A 17,043-nucleotide genomic window follows, 5' to 3' on the forward strand; every position below is an offset into this window, starting at 1 on the left:
ACTCTCTGTGACTCCTGAAATTGTGTGACTTTTTCCTTCACCAGGTTAGGGAAGTTTTCTGCCATTGTTTTTTCAACCAGCTCTATAACCCAGCTTACTTTCTATATTTTCTGGTAGTCCTATGAGTACCAGCAAATATTGTTATGTTTCATGTTGTCCCACAGTTCCCTTAAATGGTCTTCCTGTTTTATAATTATTTTTTCTTTTTGGTTCTCTGATTGAGTGTTTTTTTCTACCCTGTCTTCTAATTTGTTGATCTGATCCTCAGCTTCCCCTAATCTGCTGTTTATTCCTTCCAATGTTTTTTTTTTTAAATTTTATTTCTACTGTTATTCTTAATTTCCTTCATAATTTCTTTTTCTTTTCTCATGTGTTGAGCATCCTTCTGATCAGTATTCTGAACTCTATATCTGATAATTTGCTTATCTCCATTTTATTTAGCTCTTCTCTAGAGAATTATTTTGTTCTTTCATTTGGGGTTTGTTTTTGTGTCTCCCCATTTTGGCTCCCTATTTGTATTTGTTTCTATTTATTAGGTAGATCTGCTAGGACTCCCAATCTTTTGGATGGTCTCTGGTACAAGCCAATGTCAGATGCTGTTTGTGAATGTCCTTGAGTACCTTGTTTGAAACTTTCAGCAGTTCCCTCTGCTGGGGCTGGGTGTGTTTGGAAAGGGTCATGATGTGCACCAAGGTTTACGTTTCCAAGCTCCATGTCCAGAAGTAGATCAGGTATTCATTTTTTAAAATCTACATTTACATTGTTGTAAAACTTATTAAATAACTGTAGCATACTTGCTGAATGTTTCATCAATAAAGACAACTGTTTATATGATTACGGTGGTTAATTTTATGTATAATCTAAACTGAACTATGGAATGTCTAGGCTTTTGGAGAGTACTATTCTGTAAATCTGTAAGTGTCTATGAGGGTGTTTCTGAGTGACACCCAAACACATTAGTGAGAGTAATCTGTTTTATATAGTCTGTGACTCAAACTGTAATAGAATCATTTAAATTACTAGCATTTTTATACTATAAATACAGTATTACAAAAGCATTATTATAACAAGACTTTTACCTATTTAATTCCATTTATAATAAATACTAAAATAACTGAAAAAGAAGGATTAAAAAAGACAACAATATTGTGTTTTTATGCACATCCTGCTTTAAAACTCAGTTTCAGTCACATAATAGGAAAAGGAAGAGAAGTTGGTTTTGAGAAACAAAAATAATTCAAGCTGTGTATCAGCATGTGTTTTGTCTGCAAAAGTAAGATATGAGACAGGAAACTGTTAATATTTAGTTCAAGAATTTAAGTAATTTAACTTGAAGTTTTCCATGTTTGGCTTTCATGGTAGTATTAACATTTAATCTATATAACTGCTGTTCTTATAAATTATATGGCATCTGTGTTTAAGATATAGTAATATAAGTAGCATAACTGAATGACATATGTTAAAATATCAATTAAGTATAATATGGTTCTCCACACAATGGCATTGTTTAAAGAATATGTTTGAACTTGAAATTTTCAACATTGACCAAGGATGGAAAGAAGAGGGGGAAAGTTTTATAATAAATTTTCAGAGAATTCAAATACTAGAACTTTGGAAATATTAAGATCTGTATAAAACTCTAGAAAAATAATCTTTATTTATATGTATCACAATCCTAAAATTTTAATGTTAATTTTATGTCATTTTTAGGCATGTTTTTCTCCACAACTCACTTTTATGAACTTGTATTTTAGTATTGAATCTTAAATAATTGTAGCCATTTTCTTAACTTAAAATATTTATCTTTTTATTGGGTTCACAGAAAGATCCATCTCTTGTGTTCTTTCCTGCTTCAGAGGTTAAAAAGTTGATTTTCTTCTTTGCATCAGGCAGTTAGTGTCCTGATAATGGTAAGGGTATGTTTACCACATGTCTACCTTTTTTTGCCTCCTTAAAGATGAGCGATCTTTCATGTCACTCTTACTTGTGTGAATAAACATACTCTTATTCCATGCAAATTTCAAATAATTAACATATGAACCTGCTTATTTAATTTATTATAATTACTAATATAATTGAGAGGTAGTTTAAATTACTTAACTTACAAGATTGGACTACAAATTGCTTTTAAGCAAATTATGTTTTCATTAAGACATAAAAAGTCCATTGAATAGAATTGTCTGATTTATTAATTTTGATAGTTCTTAAGCATTCCAGTCAGTATTAATCCATTAATATTTTCTTCACTGAATATTTTCATTATAAATCATAATTTGTACAAATTTACAAACTTAAGTTCAAATAGTGCAAATATATTAAGAAAATTGTATTTTGTTAACACTGTGGGTTTGACTTGAAATAGGTACTTGTACAATTTAATTGGGAGCAATATTTTCATTTCTCCAGGCTTTGGGATTCCAGTAAACCTTTTTAGTTTTAAAAATGAGAAACTTGCTTGAGTACAGCTCAACCAGACAAATATTTTAATCTAATTTCAATTATTTTCATGTAATTTATAAATTATATGAGCTTAAATTGCCTTTTAATTTTATCCCAAAACTAAAATATTGACTTGAACAGTTTTGTACACAAATGTGTATATATTTATATATACACATACATAAATATAGCTGTAAAAAATCCAAAAGTTAGATAATGGGTTAATACATTATTACTACAAATTAATTTGAATCAATTGATTTTACCATTGTGTACTTATGTGCCACATTCAGGAGCTCTGTACAACCCTGGGCATCTCCAAATGATCGAATCCCTAAACAGTTTGAAGGATGGAGCTGCTTTATGAGAAAATTGGAGCAGACTTCAATGACTTGAGTCAGCTGCAGGAGACAAGCTGCAGACAGCAAATTTTCGATAGTATCTTCTTTCAATTGCAGGACACCTAGATGTTTTGGAAAAGTAAACAATGATTATATGTCTCATAAAGTAGGACACAAACATATTAGCTAGTTGAAATTTTGACTTTCTTTCAATAGCAAGGATATATATATATATATATATATATATATATATATATGTGTGTGTGTGTGTGTTTATTTATATATTTAATTTATCTTTATTGTTCCAAGTATTACAGATGTCCTCTTTTCTCCCTGTTCTCACTCCTTCCTCAGGCTTTCATACCACTATTGTCTGTGTTCATGAGTTATGCATATCTTCATACATGTTCTTTGCTAATCTCTTCCCTATGTCTTGCTGTGATCTAGTTTGAAGATTATTAGGAGACTCAGAATAGAAATAAACCTGCAGGCAGGGCTGATCACTGGGTGCTTTGAGTCTTTCCTCTGAGAATAGTGAGGTTATATTTTCAAGAGTACAGTAACAAATGTTTAAACCCAAGATATATACGACAGTCTGTATAAACTCTAATAAGATGGCTGTTGGAGGCCAGACCAGATAATCAAAAACCACTCTAGCAAATGAACACTGAATACCCTCATTGCAAAGAAAAACCACTTGTTATGGTTTTATCATATTAGACATGCATCTAAATCTTAAGTGAAAAATTGTCCATATTAAGGTTCAAGGGGCATTATGCAATACTATATAAGGGTAATAAAATTTGCCATACAGGTATCTATCATTTGTATGGGAAAATATTTTGCAACTTTTCCATCGGCTGCTTCTGCACTGGGCCCTGGGGCATTTTACTTTTGCAGTATTGAACCACCCTTTGTCATTTCAGTGTGATTTCAGCAAAGGAGCTATGTATAGCTTGCCAATTAAAAATGTAAAGATAGGGGCGGATTACATGGAAGCTACACTGACACTCTCCCAATACCAAATTGGAATTACAACTAAAATATAGAAAAACAATCCTAAATAACCTACTTAAGACTAGCTGGAGAGCACCCTCATAACCAAGGACATAAATTAGAGACAGCATAGAGACCGTAAGGAACTGCAGAGACAATGGAGGGCTGGCCAGGCTCCCACAGGGAGCAGCTGAAAGCACAAAGAGAGATCTCAGCCATGGGAGGTTCCCATTGAGAACTCTGGGGTCTAAATCTCAAGCTGAGCTCCCCAGCCCAGAGCATCAGAACTGAGAAAGGTGCTAACATAACATCAGGTTTTGAAAAGCAGTGCGGTTTCTGTCTGCCAGGGAGACAGCTGGAAATGTAGGAACCCTGTTAAAGGGCTAATGCACAAAATTTCATATGTAGCCATTCACCATGGACTCTGGAAGAAGGAAGGGAGAATGGTCTAGAGCTATGAGAGAAGAATCCAGGGATGTTGCCTCTGGTAATAAATCTCAGAGGACAGCCTTCTGGATTCCTGGGCTGAGTCATTCTCCTACACTGCAGAGGACAAAATTCTCAGACAGACCTTTACAATCCAGGCAGCTGTTCCTTGAGTAGGAAACAATTGCCCTACCTGGATGGAAAACATCTCGACCCACCTTGTGGAGTTTACACTCTGCTGTGGTCTGTAGTCTGAGGGTCATTAAGAGACTCAGGATAGAAATAAACCTGCAGGCAGGGCTGATCACTGGGTGCTTTGTGTATTTGCCTGATCTGCTTCTGGACCTAAAGCTTGGAAAAGCACACCTTGGTGCACATCTTGGTCCTTTACAAATGCACCTAGCCTCAACAAAAGGAACCACCAGCTGTGGATCCTTGATAGCTCAAAACAGGTTACTCAAGACCAGTCAAAAACAGTGACACTGACCTCGACCAGTGATCCTCCAAAAAGACTGAAAGTCCTAGCAGATTTACTTAATACATAGAAACAAACCCAAATAGGCAGACAAAATGGGGAGACAAAAAAAAGCACAAATGAAAAAACAAGAGAATTCTCCAGATGAAAGGATAAATGAAATGGAGATAAGAAATCTATCAGTTATAGAGTTCAGAATACTGATTGTAAGGATGCTCAACAGCATGAGAAAAGAAAAAGAAACTATGAAGGAAAATAAGAATGATTACATAGAAACAAAAAATGCATTGGAAGAAATAAACAGTAGATTAGGTGAAGCTGAGGATCAGGTCAACAAATTAGAAGACAGGGTAGAAAAAAACACTCAATCAGAGAGCCAAAAAGAAAAAATAATAAAACAGGAGGACCGTTTAAGAGAACTGTGGGACAACATGAAACATAACAATATTTGCATCATAGGACTACCAGAAAATATAGAAAGTAAGCAGGGTTATAGAACTGGTTTGAAGAAACAATGGCAGAAAACTTCCCTAACCTGGTGAAGGAAAAAGTCACACAATTTCAGGAGTCACAGAGAGTCCCAAGCAAGAACCCAAAGATGCCCATGCCCAGACACATCATAATTAAAATGCCAAAAATTCAAGACAAAGAGAGGACCTTTTTTTTTTTTTTTTTTTTAATATACTTTATTGATTTCAGAGAGAGGAAAGGAGAGAGAGAGAGAGAGAGAGAGAGAGAGAGACATCAATGATAAGTGAGTCATTGGTTGGCTGCCTTCTGCACGCCCCCAACTGGGGATGGAGCCCACAACCCGGGCATGTGCCCTGACAGGGAATAGAACCCTGATCGTCTGGATCCTCGGTCGATGCTCAACCACTGAGCCACGCCTGGCCGGGCAAAGAGAGACTCTTAAAGGCAGTAAGAGAAAAGCAATTTGTTACCTAAAAAGAGCCCCCATAAGGCTGTCAGCTGATTTCTCATCAGAAGCTCTACAGGCCAGAAGTGAATGGCATGAAGTATTTAACAGAATGAAAAACAAGGACCTGAAACCAAGTATACTCTATCCGGGTAAAGCAAAACAATGATCTGAAACCAAGACTATTGTATCCAGCCAAGCTATCATTCACAATAGATGGTGAAATACAGAGCTTCCCAGATGAAAAAGGGTTAAAGGCTTTATCACCACCAAGCCAGCATTGCAAGAAATGTTAAAGGAACTGCTGTAATTCAAGATGTAAAAATCAAGAGAGAGAAACATAAGCATAAAGAATTAAAATGGCAATAGATACGTACCTTTCAATAATAATGTTAAATGTAAATGGATTAAATGTTCCAATGAAAAGACATAGGGTGGCTGAATGGATAAGAAAACATGACCCAAATATATGCTGTCTACAAAAGATCCACCTCAGAACAAAAGAATCATACAGGATAAGAGTGTACAGATGGAAAAAACTTTTTCCATTCAAATTGAAATGAAAAAAAAAGCTGGTGTAGCAATACTCATGTCGGACAAAATAGACTTCAAAACGAAGGCCATAACAAAAGACAATAAAGATCACTATATGATACTAAAGGGATTGATTCAATAAGAAGAAATAGCCTTGGTAAACATATATGCCAATATAGGGGGCACCTAAATATATATATATATATATATAAATCTAGAGGACATTAAGGGAGAGATCGACTCCAATACAGTCATAGTATGGGAATGCAACACCCCAGTGACCACTGGATAAACATTCCAGAAAAAAAAATCAGGTAAAAAGTGACAGTAAATGAGACATTCTATATCAGATGGATTTTATTGACATTTACAGAACATTTCACCCCCAAGCTGCACAATATACATTCTTCTCAAGTGCTCTTGGGACATTCTCAGATAGACCACATGCTAGGACACAAAATAAGTCTCTACAAGTTCAAGAAGATTGAAATCATATCAAGCATCTTTTTGGATCATGATGGCATAAAATTAGAAATCAACAACAGGGAAAACACTAAAAAAAAATTCAAACACATGGGATCTAAGTAGCATGTTATTAAACATTGAAAGGGTTACCAAAGAGATCAATGAAGAAATCAAAAACATCCTGGAAACAAATGAAAATGAACACACAATAACCCAAAATTTATGGGATACAATGAAAGCAGTCCCGAGAGGGAAGTTCATTCTACTTCAGGCCTACGTCAAAAAACAAGAAAAATTGCTAATAAATTATCTCACCCAACTACTTAAAGGACTGGAAAGAGAACAGTAAAAAACATCCCAGAGTAAATAGAAGGAAGGAAATAATAAACATTAGAGCAGAAATAAATGATATAGGGATAAAAAAATACAAAAGATCAATGAAATCAAGAGCAGGTTCTTTGAAAAGATAAACAAGATTGATGAACCTTTAGCCAGACTCATACAGAAACAAAAAAAGAGGACTCATATAAAATCAGAAATGAGAGGCAAGGAAACATCTGATCCAAAAGAAACACAAAGAGGATTGTAAGAAAACACTATGAACAACTCTATGCCAACAAACCAGACAATGTGGACAAAATGGCCAAATTCCTAGAAAAATACAATCTTCCAAAGCTGAGTGTTGAAGAATCAGAGAACCTGAATGGGCAAATCACTGCTGATGAAGATGAAGCAGAAAAGACGAAACTCCCAGGAAACAAAATTCCTGGAACAGATGGATTTACAAGCAAGTTTTACACTTATTCTTCTCAAACTATTCAAAAAAATACAAGAGGAAGGAACTCTTCCAAGCTCTTTTTAAGAGGCCAGCATTATCTGAATTCCAAAAGCAGATAAAGACAGTACAAAGAAAGAAAATTACTGGCCAATATCCCTGAAGAACATAGATGCTAAAATTCTTAACAAAAGATTAGTATACTGGATTCAGCAATATATTAAAAAAAAATCACTCAGTAGTACCGGTTTTTGAACGTCTCCATTGATGAACATTTCAGTTTACGAAAGCCATAACCTCGGAAGCAAATGCTTCGGTTTTTGAACATGCCTCAAAAGTCAAACATGCTACTGGGCTTCCACTGAGTGCAAGATTCTGAGGCCTAGCTGTCGGCTGTTGATCTCGAATGTTTCAGAACTCGAATGGTCTTCCAGAATGGATTACATTCAAAAACTGAGGTACCACTGTACTTCATGACCAAGTAGGGTTTATTCCAGGGATTCAAGGCTGATACAATGTTCTCATATCAAAAAATGTGATACATCACATGAACAGATTGAAAGACAAAAGTCACATGATCCTATCAATAGATGCAGAAAACCATTTGAGAAAAGGCCACACACATTTTTGATAAAAACTTTCAGCAAAGTGGGAATAGAGTGATCATACTTCAATATAATAAAGGCCATGTATGAAAAACCTACAGCCAACATCATACTCAATGGACAAAACTAAAACAATTTCTCCTAAAGTCAGGAACAAGACAGGGATGTCAACTTTCACCACTCTTATTCAACATAATATTGGAAGTCCTAGTGACAGGAGTCAGAGAAGAAGAAAATAAAAAGGCATTCAAATTGAAAAAGAGGAAGTAAAATTGTCATTATTCACAGATGACATGGTATTGTATATAGAAATCCCTAAAGACTCCACCAAAAAACTACTAGATTTAATAAATGAATTTGACAAAGTAGCAAGATATAAAAATAGCAACCAAAAGTCAATTGCATTTTTATACACCAACAATGAACTCTCATAAAGAAAAACTAAAAAACAATCCAATTTACCATTGCAACAACAAAAAAATAAGATACTTTGGAATAAACTTAACAAAGGAGGTAAAAGACCTGTATGCGGAAAACTACAGGACATTGAAAAAAGAAATAGAGGATGAAACAAACAAGTGGAAGAATATACCATGTTCATGGATTGGTAGAATTAACACCATTAAAATGTCCATACTATCCAAAGCAATCTATAGATTCAATGCAATTCCTATTAAAATACCAATGGCATATTTCACAGATCTAGAACAAATACTCCAAAATTTATATGGAACCAAAAATAACCCAGAATAGTTGCAGCAATTTTGAGAAAGAACAAAATTAGAGGGATCACAATACCAGATATCAAGTAATACTACAAAGCCACTGTAATCAAAACAACCTGGTACTGGCACAAGAACAGACATATAGATCAAAGAAACACAACAGAGAACCCAGAAATTGACACATGCCATTATGGTCAATTAATATTTGACAAAGGAGGTAAGAGAATACAATGGCATAAAGAAAGTCTCTTCAATAAATGGTGTTGGGAAAATTGGACAGGTACATGCAAAAAAATGAAGCTAGACCACCAACTCACACCATACACAAGAATAAATTCAAAATGATTAAAAGACTTAAATGTAAGTCGTGAAACCATAAAAATCTTAGAAGAAAGGTAGGCAGCAAAATCTCAGACATCTCTCATAGTAGTATGTTTGGTGATTTTTCTCCTAAAGAAAAGGAAACAAAGGAGAAAATAAACAGATGAGACTACATCAAACTAACAATCTTCTGCACAGGAAAAGAAACCATCAACCAAATGAAAAGGAAGCCCATTCTATGGGAGAACATTTTTGCCAATGATACATCAGATAAGGGGTTAATATCCAAAATATATAAGGAACTCATACAACTCAACAAAAGGAAGACAAACAATCCAATTAAAAAATGAGCAATGGGTCTAAATAGACACTTCTCCAAAGCGGACATGCAGATGGCCAAGACATATGAAAAAATGCTCAAAGTCACTAATCATCAGAGAGATACAAATTAAAATAACAATGAGTTATTATCACCTCACACCTTACAAAATGGTTACCATCAACAAATCATCAAATGACAAGTGCTGGCAAGGACATGGAGAAAAGGAAATCCTACTACACTGTTGTTGGGAATGCACACTTGGCGTGACCACTATGGAAAACAATATGGAGGTTCCTCAAAAAATTAAATATGGAACTACCATTTGACCCAGTGATCCCACTACTAAGAATATATCCTAAGAAATCCCAAACACCATTCAGAAAGAACTTAGGCACCCCCATGTTCATTGCAGCGCTATTTACAGTAGCTAAGATCTGGAAACAGCCCAAGTGTCCATCAGTAGATGAGTGGATAATAAAACTGAGATACATTTACACTATGGAATACTATGCAGTTGTAAAGAAGAAGGATCTCTTACCCTATGGGACAGCATGGATGGACCTGGAAAGTATGCTAAGCAAAATAAGCCAGTCAGAGAAAGACAAGTATCACATGATCTCACTCATATGTGGAATCTAATGAATAAAATAAACTGATGAACAATATAGGTCCAGAGGCATAGATGCATGGAATGGACTGATAGTTCTCAGAAGGGAGGGAGATGGGAAAATGGGAGAGAGATTAACCAAAGAGCTTATATACATTTATGCATAACCCTTGGACACAAACAATACTATGGAGGTCTGGAAGAGGGTGGGTGCTGGCTGGAGGTAATCAATGGGAAAGAAAAGGGGACTTCTGTAATACTTTCAACAATAAAGGTAAATTTTTTTAAAAAAGAAAAACATCTTAGTACAAAAGAACATTGAGCTTATATACCATTTTGTCATCTGTATTTATTTGCTGAGCAGGATAACTTTGCCCAAATACAGTGTGTCTGAAAAAATATATAAACACTTAAACAGCTGATAGCTCAATTTTGAAAATGAAATGTATTTTAATAAACCCTGTCTTTATAATTATTTAAAATGTGTGTATACATTTTTGGGAGCATCCTATATTATGCCTGGAGTTGATACCTGACATTGTCTCAAAAGTTAGCAAATGTTGCCAACAGTCCTTAAATACAAAATTGCTTATATGATTATTTTGTTAGGTATTATAATAATAGACTCTGTTTAAAAAACATCTGCAAAGAATTTAAGAAAATGAAATCAGAGTAATTAAACTCTTTCTTTTATATTGATATATCTGTATTATTTTGGAGCAAATATTGCTGATGAATTATTACAAATGTTATGTTATTTTGATGTTATATTGTCACTTTTTTATTTAAACCAAGCTACAGGTAAATTATAAAGAATGGTATTTCTTATGGATTCTATAAATTATACAATCTGGCCTTGTAAAATACCTTAATATGGATTCTATATGTTACAAAACAGTAAATAAAAGAGTAATACATATGTGAGATGCTTTATATTTGGTTTACTCTCTAAAATATGTTGTAAAGGGGTCCAGTGCCTCAGCAGACTTTCCTGTGTTGTTTCTTGCCCTGGATTTTGAAGGAAGAGCCCTGTCTATATATCTCATGAGACCCATAGAAGAATGAACTAGTATCATATCCAGACCTAAAGATTCACTTGCTATAGACATTAAATTTTGACCTGGTTATTAAGAAAAATATTAATTTCAAAATAAATGAAATTCCTAGAAGAAAATATAACAAAAAAGCTCTTTGACATTGGTATTGGCAATAATTCCTTGGGTAAGACACCAAAGCACAAGCAAGAAAAGCTAAAATAAACAAGGGGAGCTACATTAAACTAAAGAGCTTCTGCACAGCAAAGAAAACAAAAAATAAACTGAAAAAGCAACCGATAGAATGAAGTAAACTATTTTCAAAACATATACATGATAAAGGGTTAATATCCAAAATATATAAATATTTATACATTTTTATAACACAAAAATAACCCATTTAGAAAATGGGCAAAGAGCATGAATTGACATTTTCCCAAAGAAGAGACACAAATGGCCAATAGGAACATGAAAAAGTGCTCAACAGCGCTAGTCATCAGAGCAATGTAAATCAAAACTACAATGAGGTATCACCTCACATCTATTAGCATGGCTAATATTAAAAACAGAGGGTACAACCAACACTGGTGAGGCTTTGGAAAAATGGGAACCACTGTGCATTCTTGGTGGGAATGTACATTGATACAGTCATTATGGAAAACATAAGAAGATTCTTAAAATATTTTTAAAAATAGAATTGCATGATCCAGAAACCCTAGTCCTGGGTAAATATCTAAGAGAATTAAAACACGATGTTGAAGAGTTATCTACACTATGATGCTTATTGCAACATTATTTACAAGAGCCAAGATATGGAAACAACCTACCTATCTCTTGACAGATGAACTGATAAAGAAAATGTGTATATTTGTAAATGGGGCTATATACAATTAAATATTATTCAGCCATGAGAAAGATGGAAGTATTGCCATTTGTGACATGAGTGAACCTGGAGGGCATTATGCTAAGTGAAATAAGCCAGACACAGAAAGTATAGTATCACTTGTATGAGGAATAAAAAATAAAAATGCTGCTTTCATAAAAAAAACAAGTAAATTGGTGGGTACAAAGGGGTGGGAGTTGAAAATGGTAAATGTAGGTTAAATGATACAAACTTTCAGTTATAAGAAGTTCTGGGATCTAATGGACAGCATGGTGACTGCAGTTAATACAGGATTGTATACTGGGTTTTTTTTACTGATTTTCAGAGAGGAAGGGAGAGGGACAGAGAGATAGAAACATCAATGATGAGAGAGAATTATCAATCTGCTGTCTCCTGCACACCCCCTTCAAGGGATCAAGCCCACAATCCAGGCATGTTCCCTGATCAGGAATGGAACCGTGACCTCCAGGTTCATGGGTTGGCACTCAACCACTGAGCAACACCAGCTGGTCATGTATAATTTAAATACATACAATTATATTTGTCAATTATTCCTCAATAAAGTTAGAATGAATGAATACATACATGCATACATACATAAACACACACACATATATACATACATACATACATACATACTACTTGGCCCCAAAACTCATCCTGTTATCTTTGTTTTATAAATTGAGTAAACATAACTTAAATATATCAAAGGAAGAGACTGGCTAAATCTTTAATGTAGAGGTAAAATATCCCACTTCTAGTCTCATTTTTACAAATGAGAATGTATCTATATTATTCAAGAGAGAGGTGTTCTTATATATTTGTGTTCAAATAGCTCTGTTTTCTTGTGGTCATCATTTTTATAGCATATTTCTTACCTCTTGCTCTTTATAGTGTATTGAATTTAAATACTGATTCTGCTCCATATTACTTTAAGAAAGTTACTTAACTGGTCTATTCTTAATTTTTTTCTTGTAGAATAATAATAACAATAATAATGTGGGTTATATAATATAGAATTATTATAAGTATTAAATGAGTTAATGTATGCGAAGCACTTACCTGTGTAAGCATACTGCACCAAGGAATTAAGTGCATTAGGATCAACTCCTTCCATCTTGACCTCCTCTTGTTTGGCTTCAAGCACATCATTAGTAAACATTGCAGCAAAATAATCAGACACTGCACTGAGAACCAACCTGGAAAAAAATAATGTTTCATAGGAACTTAAGTCAGTCCATAATATTATTGAAAAGCATGAAATGGAGTCAGTAAGTTTTAACACTGGTGAGACTGTTTCTTGTATAAAGCTTTCACAGTTCAGTAAAGTGCAGTGAAATTATAAAGGCAAATAATAAGTTGATATTCTTTGGAGGATTTGTGCTGTTTTTCTTCATCAATTTCTCAAAAGTTTGGGTCTTCCAAATATCCCACAGGGAAGTGAATCACATATGGTAATGTTTTTAAATATAGGATCATAAAAATCTATTTTCCTCAATGTTCAAATTTGTAATAAATGGACTGATTCTTTCTCACTTATATTTGCTATAGTCACCAAATATTCTGTCTGCATAAGGATACTTGCCGATGAGCTGGGATTCGGAGGTGTCCAGCAATGAGTAGCACATCACACAGCTGTTTCTCTTTCAGGTAGTTCTCCATTTTATGGAGAGTTTGCTCTGCATGATTTGCAGAATAGAACTGCTCATCAGATATGCTGAGATTCATTTCTTCAGGATGTTGAGTATGCAATCTGAAAGGGAGATGAGAGTGAGAATATAGTTCATTCTCCTAGTCAGTGTACTAATGTGCAGTGGAAATTTAGGCACACCAACTCCTAAAAGAAATATATTGGATTAAAGTAAACTAAACTTTTCACTTCAATTTTCAATATTTCACTATGATTGCTGCTTAACCTTCCATTAAAGTAAAATGTCAAGGTTAGTATTTATATCTGGAATGGAACCATTATATGTATGGTTCAGCTGCAGGGTTAAGATTAATTGTGATATGCACAAACATAAACTTCAAAATGCCAGCATTTATCTTTAATATTTATTGGTATCATAATTATGACATTAAGCATGATACTGTAGGCAGGACTCACAATGTTTCAGATTTGATTAGGACCTGATGCTTCTCCATGCTGTACTCATTAAACAACAGAAGTATTTCTTTCTTTTGTTTTTCTTTTTTAAATATATCTTTATTGATTTCAGACAGAGGAAGGAAGAGGGAGAGAGAGAGTGAAACATCAATGATGAGAGTCATTGATCGAGCCCACAACCTGGGCATGTGCCCTGACCGGGAATCGAACCCCGATCGCCTGGATCCCAGGTCGACGCTTAACCGCTGAGCCACGCCCCGCCGGGCCAACAGAAGTATTTCTTAAAAAATCTTAAGCTTTAGAGATCCATAACATTATTGACAATATGTCAAATCCATTAAGAAAATATGCATATTTCCACCTTTTATATTCTTTTCACAGTTTTAGTGATATATAATTAACACATAATATTGTGAATGATTTTTTTATTTTATCTTTGCCCAAGGACATGCTTAGAAAGAAGAAGGAAGAAAGAGAGAGGGGGAAAGGGGGGGAGAAGGAGAGAGAGAAAGAGAGAGAAACATCCATCAGTTGCCTTCTGTACATGCCTTGACCTGGATCAAATCCACAACCCAGGTATTGTGCCCTGACCGGGAATAGAACTGGCAACCTTTTGGTGCATGGCACGAAGCTCAACCAACTGAGCCTCTGTGGTCGAGCAACATTGCTTAAGTTTCCGGTATACAACATGATTTCATATACCTATATAGTGTGACATGATTACCACAATCAGATTACTTAAAATACCCACAACCTCACATGGTTACCATTTGGTGTACCTGTGGTAAAAAAATATAAGTTCCACTCTCATAGCAATTTTCAAGTATACAATACAGTATTCTTTACTAGTCACTGTGCTGTATATTGGCTACTCAAGAAATTAAATTATTCATCTTCTAACTGGAAGTCTGTACCCTTTGACTATTTAGACCAACATGATGACTGTTGAGTTTACAATATTGAAATATGTATTTTTTCCTTTCAACATCACACAATAGTGGATTTAAATATTAACATAAGCACATAGAGAATTACAATGAGTGAAAGCTTACATATTTGCTGGTTGAGTGAAAGTGTTTAAATCCTATGCTTGTCACCTTTCTTGAATCCAGGCATCGTTTTCCAAGCACAAGTTAGGATTAGTTTTGGGTTCCTTCATCAACAACTCCTCCTGTTTGTTTTTTTTAAGACAATTGATCCAGGGTGACATTATTCTTTTTGTCTTTTTAATTCAAATAAAAAATTAATTTCTGAATCTCCTTAACCTTAAAAACTCTGGGATATTTAGTCACAATATTATTTGGATAATCATGGTATCATGGTATGAATTTTCTTAAAAATTGCTTGCTACAAAATGCACCTATTTATTTGTTTTGGAATGGAACAATTCCTTGCAATCATATACTTGAAAGTGTTCAGGTTTCACATGATTCACTTAAGCTTTCTTCTGCTCAAGTAATAGTTTGACTCCTATTGGGTCAATCAAACATTCAATGTCTAATTATCTTAGTTATCCTCATATATATTCCATCATGTATTGCAGAGGGTCATATTCAAAAGATAGATATTTTGGGAAGTTCCAACCAAAAAAGTGTCTTAAATTACTGGGTAGTTCAGTAAGTGTTCATCTGAGCATAGTAAATTTATTAGAAATCTGCAGTAGTTTACATAATCAAGATTGAAATCAATATGAACCACACATAATTATGTTAGATTTCAGAAATTAAGGCAGCTCTCTCTTATGTCTCATCAAGAAATAGGATATTAGAAATGAAAATACAAAGACACAAAATCTATAGGACACAGAGAAAGCAGTCATAAGGGGGAATTCATAGCAATACAGGTTTTATTTTTAATTTTTTGAATAATCTCCATACTGTTTTCCATAGTAGCTGGACCAATGTGCAATTCCATCAACAGTGCAGGAGGTTTCCCTTTTCTCCACATCCTCCCCAACACTTGATATTTGTTGATATATTGATGATAGCCATTCTGACAGGTGTAAGGTGATATCTCATTGTGTTTTTAGTTTGCATTTCTCTGTTTAGTGACATTGCCACCTTTTCATATGTCTGTTGGCTATTAGTATGTCCTCTTTGGGGAAGTGTCTATCCAGATCTTTTGCCAATTTTTTAATTGGATTGAGTTTTTTTGGTATTGAGTTGTATGAGCTCTTTATAAATTTTGGATATTAACCCTTTATCATATATATCATCTGTGAATATGTTCTCCCATTCAGTAGGCAGTCTTTCTGTTTTATTGATTTTCTTTGCTGTGCAAGAAATTTTAATTTTGATGTAGTCCCATTTGTTTATTTTTTCTTTTGTTTCTCTTGCCAGAGGAGATATATCAGAAAAAAATATATCTACTTAGAGCAATGCCAGAGCATTTACTGCCTATGATTTCTTCTAGGAGTTGTGGTTTTGGGTCTTACATTTAAGTTTTTAATCCATTCTGTATTTATTCTTGTATATGGTATAAAAATGTGGTCTAATTTTATTTTATTTTTTTGCATGTATCTGTCCAGTTAAGGCCTTTCCTTGTGTTATAGCCCTTCACGATTTATTCTTGTCAGGTTGTGTGTTTCTAAAACTTTGACCACTTAAAAAGTTGACATATGATTGTTCATAGCAAGTAAATTGTGTGTGTTTTTTTCTGTAAATCAATACTAATGTCTTATTTTTTATTTTCTGATTTTTAGTTATTTGAGTCTTCTCTCTTTTCTTCTTAGTCAATGCAGCTATATGTTTGCCAATTTTGTTGATGTTTTTGAAGAACCAGCTCTTGGTTTCATTGATTTTCTCTATTGTTTTTTACTCTTTATTTTATTTATCTCTGTTAATGTTTATTATTCTCTTCCTTCTAATTATATTAGTTTGTTCTTCTTTTGCTTGTTACTTAAGAAATGAAGTTAGTTTTTTATTTGATATCTTTTTTTTTTAATTGTAAACACAGCTATCAATTAGCTTCTTAGCACCATTTTGTTGCATCAAATGATTTTTGGTTTGTTGAGATTTTTTCATTGGCTAGAGATATTTTCTAATTACTCTTGTGATTTCATCTTTGCCCTAT

General features: G+C 34.1%; 1 protein-coding gene across 1 annotated transcript in view; it reads right to left on the reverse strand.

Annotated features, from left to right (window-relative positions):
• Positions 1–17,043, reverse strand: part of KLHL4 (kelch like family member 4) — a 72,462-nt gene that overhangs the window by 28,728 nt on the left and 26,691 nt on the right. The window contains exons 2-4 of the mRNA XM_016205751.2: positions 13,450–13,617; positions 12,927–13,063; positions 2,706–2,902 (exon numbers count right to left, since the gene is read on the reverse strand). Coding sequence (XP_016061237.2) covers positions 2,706–2,902; positions 12,927–13,063; positions 13,450–13,617 — 502 coding nt within the window. The remainder of the gene's footprint in view (positions 1–2,705; positions 2,903–12,926; positions 13,064–13,449; positions 13,618–17,043) is intronic.

The sequence above is a fragment of the Miniopterus natalensis genome, chromosome X, assembly GCF_054644295.1.
Source record: "Miniopterus natalensis isolate mMinNat1 chromosome X, mMinNat1.hap1, whole genome shotgun sequence".
Taxonomy (NCBI): Eukaryota; Metazoa; Chordata; class Mammalia; order Chiroptera; family Miniopteridae; genus Miniopterus; species Miniopterus natalensis.